The following is an 8,400-nucleotide window of genomic DNA, read 5'->3' on the forward strand; positions in this document are numbered from 1 at the left end:
GTTAGATATTACTTGTTAGATATTACTGCACTGTTGGAACTAGAAGCACAAGCATTTCGCTACACTCGCATTAACATCTGCTAACCATGTGTATGGTTAACAGATGTTAATGTTAAAATAATGTTAAAATAACATTTTATTTGATGATGACTGAATCGTGAATCGTGAACTACACATATTTGACACTGAAAACTACAGTACCCAGACCGCATTGCCATCTGACGTATTGAAAACAGGAAGAATGGGACTTGACACAAGAAATGTTGCTGAATGAATCAGAGGGTAGAGAGAGAAAAAGGGGAAGCCTAATGTAAATTTCTCGGCGGCTCGATGGATGACATCGAAGCCAGACTTTTAGCGGAAAAATAATCTTGCTCGAGGCTTTGTATCCTCGGTTTTGTTCCCGGTTGTTGGTACACATATGATGGAACGGGCGATGGAGCAACTAAACGTACAGCTGAACAGGCTGACCCGCTCTCTGCGTCGCGCCAGGACTGTCGAGCTCCCGGAAGGTATTGCCTATCGACCAAAGGACATAAATAATCGACAGGGCATAATAGGAGACTTTAGCTATATCTATAGCATACTGTATATTCACGCTAATACATATAGTAATGTAATGTTTGAATTACAGTATCATCTTACAGTTTGTCAATAACAAGGCGGAAGCCAGCAACCCTTGAGGCCATTAGACATTTCCCTGTCTACAGACTGTATGTTGGATAGGGTATTATTCTAACCATTTCATAGTAATAATATGATACGAATCTAGTGAGACCAACTGATACATACTTTGTTTCATGATACAAAAACGAAAGAGTGACTGAAAGATGTCATGTTAATATAAGCCTAGTGGTGACATAAAGTAATGGGTTGCATAGGCTGCAGATACAGACAGACCTGTCAGTAAATAGACTTCAGACCGACTGACTTCACAGACTGAGTTCAGTAGGAAGCATAGCTGTTGTGGAAGAAGGAGGAGGATCCCCTTCTCCCTCGTTGATTGCTGTATTCTGTTCCCTTTCTTCTATTGATCCAGAAGGGCATGTTAGTGCATGTTTATTGTCTAACTATCAACACCATTATATTACCGCTGTACTCGTGTCCATGTCTGACAACAGCAACAACATTACCATTCAGTTGAACTCCAGATCTATTGGAGTAGGAAACAGAAACGTGTTTTGTCTTGTGCAGGAAGTGCATTCTTGAGTCTGAGGCTCTACATTGTGCAATCCTTTTTGACAGCCCAGCTGATAGTGTCTGGTTTGAAGGAAGTGCAGTCACTGATAGTGGTTGTACGTCAGTAGTTATGACGGCCCGAAGTATGAGTCAGTAGCTTCTACATAGAGCGCTCTAAGAATACTGAGCTCTCGAGAACTAAGAATACTGATTTTAGCAGAGGAAGGTCTTTGTTCTTTAATTTCACAATTATCATTGACACACCCTCTCCCTGTTGTTCCCCTCACAGACAATGAAACCGCAGTCTACACACTCATGCCAATGGTTATGGCTGACCAGCACAGGTATGACTCTCTGTGTTTGTATGTGTGTGTCTTATGTGTGTGCCTTATGTGTGTGTGTCTTATGTGTGAGAGAGAGACAGTGGAAGTTGTCAACATTGATTCCCTGTTTATTAATTATCTGACATGTCTGTCTTGTACTTGAAGGTCGGTTTCTGAATTACTCCTCAACTCCAAGTTTGATGTGAACTACGCTTTCGGACGAGTCAAGAGAAGTCTACTTCACATTGCTGCCAAGTAAGGAATGTTTACATTTTTATCACTGATTGTTCTAATTGTTTCATTGTTTTGTTAGAAACCAACCAGACAGCATAATCTCTCCAGCATCTATTTTTATCACAGTGGTGTCTCTGATGAAACTCGGGATCTGTGGGTGTGTGTCTTTCTGTGTGTCTTTCTGTGTGTCTTTCTATGTCTGTGTGGGTGAGTACTCGACATCTATTTGTGTATTGCGGTGCTTGGGAACGTGTTGGTTATTGTGTTGTAGCTGTGGATCAGTGGAGTGCCTGGTCCTACTGCTAAAGAGAGGAGCGAACCCTAACTACCAGGACATCTCGGGCTGCACCCCTCTGCACCTGGCTGCCAGAAACGGGTAGGATACTGTACATAGACATTACTGCACACTCACTATAGTACTCTGCTGCCCCCCTTTGGTAGGGAGGAAGAATACACCTTTTACATGACGATCACAGATCCCTGCCAGCCCAGTGAACATGGTTTAGTGATGTTGATGATAGTGGTAATGTTTACAGTATTATTATATCTGATACTTAATGAATCCCCCTCCTCATCTTTCCTCCCTGTAGACAGAAAAAGTGTATGGGAAGACTACTAGAATACAATGCAGACGTGAACATCTGCAACAATGAGGGACTGACAGCTGTGAGTACCACTGTGAAGTCATGTGTATTGACAGACCAGTACTGCTGTTAAATTCTGTCATATCTCAGGGATGTAGTTCTATTAAAAATGGTGAACGCAGGTCAAGACTGCGTACAGTAAATGCCATTAACACAATAAAAAGGTGTGTATACAGGGTTTACTTATGTTAACGCTTTACTGCAGCCCTCATCCTCTTCCTCCCCTCCTCCTCTAGATCCACTGGTTGGCTGTGAACGGGCGGACTGAGCTGCTTCATGACCTGGTGCAGCATGTGACTAACGTGGATGTAGAGGATGCCATGGGACAGACCGCCCTTCATGTAGCCTGCCAGAACGGACACAAGACTGTGAGTAGATAACACGCATATATCAACCTAGACCTGTATGGAAGTACCAACATTTCCATAAAATGTTCAGTTTTCGTCATAGACACAAGGCTGTGAGTGTACAGAACAGGTGTCACTTTTGATGTCTCAGTAGTCGTAAATGGATTGTGTTCATTTGGAACCTTTGCCAGTGTTGTTATATAATCAAGTTTCAACGTTTATTAATCATAACTTCATGATAAGTTCCATGGTGAGTAACATGATGAATACCAGACAGTAGTGTGGATGATGGGTTTGTTTCTCTTCTCACTCTCCCTCTTCCTCATTTGCCTGTGTGTGGTCGATGACGTCATCAGACGGTGCAGTGCCTGCTGGACAGTGGAGCGGACATCAACAGACCTAACTGCTCTGGGGCCACACCCCTCTACTTCGCCTGCAGGTCACTACGTACACTAGTACAGGAATGATGATGCAATACTTCCTCTCATCCTTCTTCCTATTGTCCACTTAGAATTGTAGATGGAGTATGAACTATTCTTTGTAACACATTGGTTCGGGAATTGAAATGCAAAGGTGTTGTTTTGATTCAGTGTGGCTGTAAACATATATTTCACGGCATTGTACATGGCTATTAATGGGAGGAGGAGTTATTGGAAGAGGAGGAGGAGGAAGCTGGGTGATGGAATATGAAGAGACCAAAGAACAGTGATCACAGCCAGACAGCTGTCCAGAGTTATGTCCCAAACTTCAGTAGCACACTCCTATCCCCGTCAGTCCTCTGATGGTCTCTATGCAGCCTGTCTCATTCAGATGATAAGAATAGGCACGAGGAAACTCATCCCTCAGCTTCAGAGAGACGGAGAATAATGAGGTTCCTATTAATTCAGAACATGACAGTGACACCCCAGCCTTCCTTTGAGTGCTGTGTATTAAGCTCTACACACACACACACACACACACACGTGCGCAGACACACACACACACAGAGGATGAGCACGGTTGGAGACCGCAGTGATCGTATAATCCTCTGATCTTTTGTTTTGATTATGTTTCACTTGTACATTAGTCAGTTCCCATTAAGGAGGCTCTATCTGAAAAGCACTGTGATTTAGAGCAATTAGTCTGTAAAGAACGGTGGATAAATGAAGTGTTATTTTACTGTCAACTGACTGCATCACAGAGTATTTCAGTCTAAATTGGGTGCCTGGCCCACCAGCCAATGTACCTGTCTAGTGAATGAAATAATACACTGGACATCTTGATTTGGTACAAGCCCTTCTCAGATCTCCACCTCTGACTCCAGCCTTCTATTGACCACCTCTTAACGTTAACCCTTATCTTCTGAAATGTCATTATGTATTGTTATATAGAGTTTAAACCTTAACTAACTTTATATTTATATTTTGTCAGAACTCTGTGTGTCCTTAGTCATAGTGGCTAGAGTGTTACAGTTAAGTTTATAATCATTTGTATGTACAATGATTTCCATTGACATTTCTTTACGATAAGACACAAGCTCAGAAGTAAAAAGGAGTAGAGAGCAATGTTAAAGTCATACAAGAATACATTCAATACATTAAAGCCCTGCTTATATCCCACAGCCATGGTCAAAGGGACACGGCACAGATCCTTCTCTCTCGAGGGGCTAAGTACCTACCTGACAAGAATGGAGTCACCCCTCTGGATCTGTGTGTACAGGTGAGCATTGCCATGACAACACATGGCTAATATAACAAACAAGCACCTGTCACGTTGGTAAAAAGGGTCGGGAGACAGTCGCAGGAATGCGTAATATATATATATATTTTTTCTTTACCCAAATTACAGTGTGCCGTGTACAGGCACGTGGACGAAGACCAAACAAACACATTTTCCAAACACAGGGTTGAGACCCAAACAAACGAGAGAGGAGTACCTCTCATAAATACACAATACAGAATGATTATCACACAGGACGAGACCCGTAATCATCTGCACAATACACGTGACATGAAAGCCATAACAACACAGCTTAGGTACTCGGAAGACCAACGGACATTGGAACAAAAATTTACAAGACAATGGTGAACAAAGGGCACACTTATACAATTACTAATCAAATGGGAATAGGGACCAAGTGTGCGTAATGACAATTCTGGAGGGATCCATGACAGTACCCCCCCCCCCGCCGACTCGCAACAGCAGCGCAACGACACCGGCCTCGAGGGTGATCACAGGAACGCGGGTCAATCAGGACCCGATGCAGCTGCCAAAGTTGCGTCGTTGTCGGACGGGCCAGTTGCAGCTGCCGAAGTTGCATCGTCGGACGGATCCGTTGTGGCCACGTCGGACGGCTCAGTTGCAGCTGCCAAAGTTGCGTCGGACGGGTCGGTTGCAGCGTCGTCGGACGGACCGGTCGCAGCGTCGTCGGACGTTCCATTCCCGTTGTCTCCCTTAATGGTCGATTATTCAAGGAAACAGCAGTCGGTCTCTTTCCCCCTTTTTGATCCCACTGTGTTGGTGTGTGTGTTGTTCAGGGTGGTTATGGAGAGACGTGTGAGATCCTCATCCAGCACCATGGCAGACTGTTTCAGACACTCATCCAGATGACACAGAATGATGACATCAAAGAGAATATGGTACATATTCTACTGTCTATCTGTCTCACTCTGTTATTAGAGCAATGAATAGGTTCATGTCCACACACCTCTTTTTCTTTTAGAAAGTACTATTTTAACTGTGTGTGTGTGTGTGTGTGAAATATATATATATAGCTCAGGCAGGTTCTAGAGCATGTCTCCCAGCAGAGTGACAGTCACTACCAGAAGATCCTGACCAGTCTAGCAGAGGTGGCCACTACTAATGGACACAAACTCCTCAGGTAATATACTGTGCTTAGACTAGGCTCCCAGCCACACCTGAGGCAAATGCATATGGAAGTGCACTTTTATTTAGTTTCTAATTAATTTCTCTGAAGGAAGTTTATTCAGGCATTACAATGCAATAAGTATGTAACAGCAACGCCACTACCTTTAAAGCTAGTCATTAAGGGGTAAATGTTTCTTCTCTTCCGTACTCACTGTCAGTCTCCTCTCCAGTCTCTCCAGTAGCTACGAGGCTCAGATGAAGAGTCTGCTGAGAATCATCCGGATCTTCTGCCATGTCTTCCGCCTGGGTCCTTCCTCTCCCAACAACGGGAATGACATGGGATACAATGGGAACAAGACGCAGCGCAGCCAGGTCTTTAAGGTCAGTATGGGGTTAGTACTGAACCTGAATTCAGATACTCACAGAGATGTAGTACATGGTCTGAATCAGAAGAGGACATTGAGAGATTGTTCACCATCTTCAGATCCCTGATCCATGACTTGTCCTGGTGCATGACTTTGAGTGTGTTTGTGTGTGTGTGTGTTTGTGTGTGTGTGTGTGTTTTTGTGTGTTTTTGTTTGTCAGCATCTACCCCTCTCTTTCTTTCTCTTCCTCTCTCTCTTTCTCTTTCTCTCCCTATTTCCCTCTCTCTCTCTTTCAACATCTATCTGCCTGTCTCTCTCTCTCGCTCTCTCCATCCCTCTTTCTCTCCCCTCTCTCTCTCCTTTCTCCCCTTCACTCGCTCCCTCTCCTTCACTCACTCAGTCTCTTTCCTTGCCTCCCCCTTTCCTCTCTCTCTCTGATTTCCTCCAGCCGTTGGAGTTGCTGTGGCACTCTCTAGATGAGTGGTTGGTGTTGATCTCTACAGAGCTGGAGAAGAGCCACCAGGACCCCTCCAACTCCTCCTCCTCAGGGAGTGAGATCGCCTCCCTCCTCCTCAAACAACGTGGCGAGGTCAACTCCGCCTCAACCCCTGCCGTCTTCACGGTGGCACCATCGCTGCCACCCTCCATGCCCCTACCCCCTTTGCCGGACCCAGAGGGTGGCAAGAGGACCCCGGAGGTTCTTATGGAAACGCCGGAGGTATACGCGGACGGAGAGGATGTCATCTCTATGACGGCCAATCGGCTCAGCGCGGTGATCCAGGCCTTCTACATGTGCTGTTCCTGTCAGATGCCACAGGGGTGAGAATGACCTCTGACCCCTAACCCAGGGATGATAAACTCCAGTTCTTGGGAGCCCTGAGTATCTGCTGGTTTTATCATTGGCCAGGCTCTGGATTGCAGTGCACACACCTTATTTTACAGATCTATATTGGCCACTAAATGACAGAGTCAGTGTTCCTCTCATAATCTCCTAGTTTCACATAGATATTTTATGTAACTCTTCCTCCTTCACATCCCCTTTGTGTGAGTAGGCCTGGGAAAGAATAGAGCTTTAATGTCTCCTCTCCACACACACACATACACACACACACACACACACACACACACTTTTCCTCGCCCCCTGACTAGATAATTACATTTGAATTAGATCATTAAGCTCTAATTGAACGGTGAATAGGAGCCACTATTATTGACTCTATGCTGCTGTATTAGAAGAAAATGGCTGTATTTGTCTTTGTTTCTCTTTCCCAAGCCTGCTCTTCATTAGCTGATAGCCTGGCTTTTCCTGTCAGGGAAACACTTTCAATAATGCAGATTATTGTGTTTTGGAGAGGGATCAGATCCACTCATTATAATAGACAGATGCTGCACTAATCAAATCAAATTTATTTATATAGCCCTTCTTACATCAGCTGATGTCACAAAGTGCTGTACAGAAACCCAGCCTAAAACCCCAAACAGCAAGCAATACAGGTGTAGAAGCACGGTGGCTAAGAAAAATTCTAGAAAGGACAGAACCTAGGAAGGAACCCCATAGCCGCAGGCAGAACAGTTGAAACTGGAGCAGCAGCACGGCCAGGTGGACTGGGGACAGCAAGAAGTCATCAGGCCAGGTAGTCCTGAGGCATGGTCCTAGGGCTCAGGTCCTCCAAGAGAGAGAAAGAGAGAATTAGAGAAAGCATACTTAAATTCACACAGGACACCGGATAAGACAGGAGAAATACTCCACATATAACAGACTGACCCTAGCCCCCCGACACAAACTACTGCAGCATAAATACTGGAGGCTGAGACAGGAGGGGTCGGGAGACATTGTGGCCCCATCCGACGATACCCCCGGACAGGGCCAAACAGGCAGGATATAACTCCACCCACTTTGCCAAAGCACAGCCCCCACACCACTAGAAGGATATCTTCAACCACCAACTTACCATCTTGAGACAAGGCCGAGTATAGTCCACGACGATCTCCACCATGGCACAACCCAAGGGGGTGCGCCAAACCGGACAAGAAGATCACGTCAGTGACTCAACCCACTCAAGTGACGCACCCCTCCTAGGAACGGCATGGAAGAGCATCAGTAAGCCAGTGACTCAGCCCCTTTAATAGGGTTTGAGGCAGAGAATCCCATTGGAGAAAGGGGAACCAGCCAGGCAGAGACAGCAAGGGTGGTTCGTTGCTCCAGTGCCTTTCCGTTCACCTTCCCAGTCCTGGACCAGACTACACTCAATCATAGGACCTACTGAAGAGATGAGTCTTCAATAAATACTTAAAGGTTGAGACTGAGTCTGCATCTCTCACATGGGTAGGCAGACCATTCCATAAAAATTGAGCTCTATAGGAGAAAGCCCTGACCGTAGCGTACGTGTAGGTATGTACGGCAGGACCAAATCTGAAAGATGGGTAGGAGCAAGCCCATGTAATGCTTTGTAGGTTAGCA

At 45.3% G+C, this 8,400-nt stretch overlaps 1 protein-coding gene across 3 annotated transcripts in view; it reads left to right on the forward strand.

Moving 5' to 3' along the window:
• The first annotated feature begins 231 nt into the window (after positions 1-231).
• Positions 232-8,400, forward strand: part of LOC115102508 (E3 ubiquitin-protein ligase HACE1) — a 25,055-nt gene continuing 16,886 nt past the window's right edge. Inside the window, exons 1-12 of one of the 3 annotated variants that reach the window (XM_065008490.1) lie at positions 232-512; positions 1,469-1,523; positions 1,668-1,757; positions 2,008-2,112; positions 2,327-2,402; positions 2,617-2,748; positions 3,084-3,166; positions 4,329-4,425; positions 5,244-5,345; positions 5,481-5,587; positions 5,805-5,955; positions 6,160-6,758. In XM_065008490.1, coding sequence (XP_064864562.1) covers positions 422-512; positions 1,469-1,523; positions 1,668-1,757; positions 2,008-2,112; positions 2,327-2,402; positions 2,617-2,748; positions 3,084-3,166; positions 4,329-4,425; positions 5,244-5,345; positions 5,481-5,587; positions 5,805-5,955; positions 6,160-6,758 — 1,688 coding nt within the window. In that variant the 5' untranslated portion in view covers positions 232-421. The remainder of the gene's footprint in view (positions 513-1,468; positions 1,524-1,667; positions 1,758-2,007; positions 2,113-2,326; positions 2,403-2,616; positions 2,749-3,083; positions 3,167-4,328; positions 4,426-5,243; positions 5,346-5,480; positions 5,588-5,804; positions 5,956-6,159; positions 6,759-8,400) is intronic. The other 2 variants (XM_065008493.1, XM_065008497.1) reach the window with 2 other exon arrangements.

Source organism: Oncorhynchus nerka, linkage group LG3 (genome assembly GCF_034236695.1).
Source record: "Oncorhynchus nerka isolate Pitt River linkage group LG3, Oner_Uvic_2.0, whole genome shotgun sequence".
NCBI lineage: Eukaryota > Metazoa > Chordata > Actinopteri > Salmoniformes > Salmonidae > Oncorhynchus > Oncorhynchus nerka.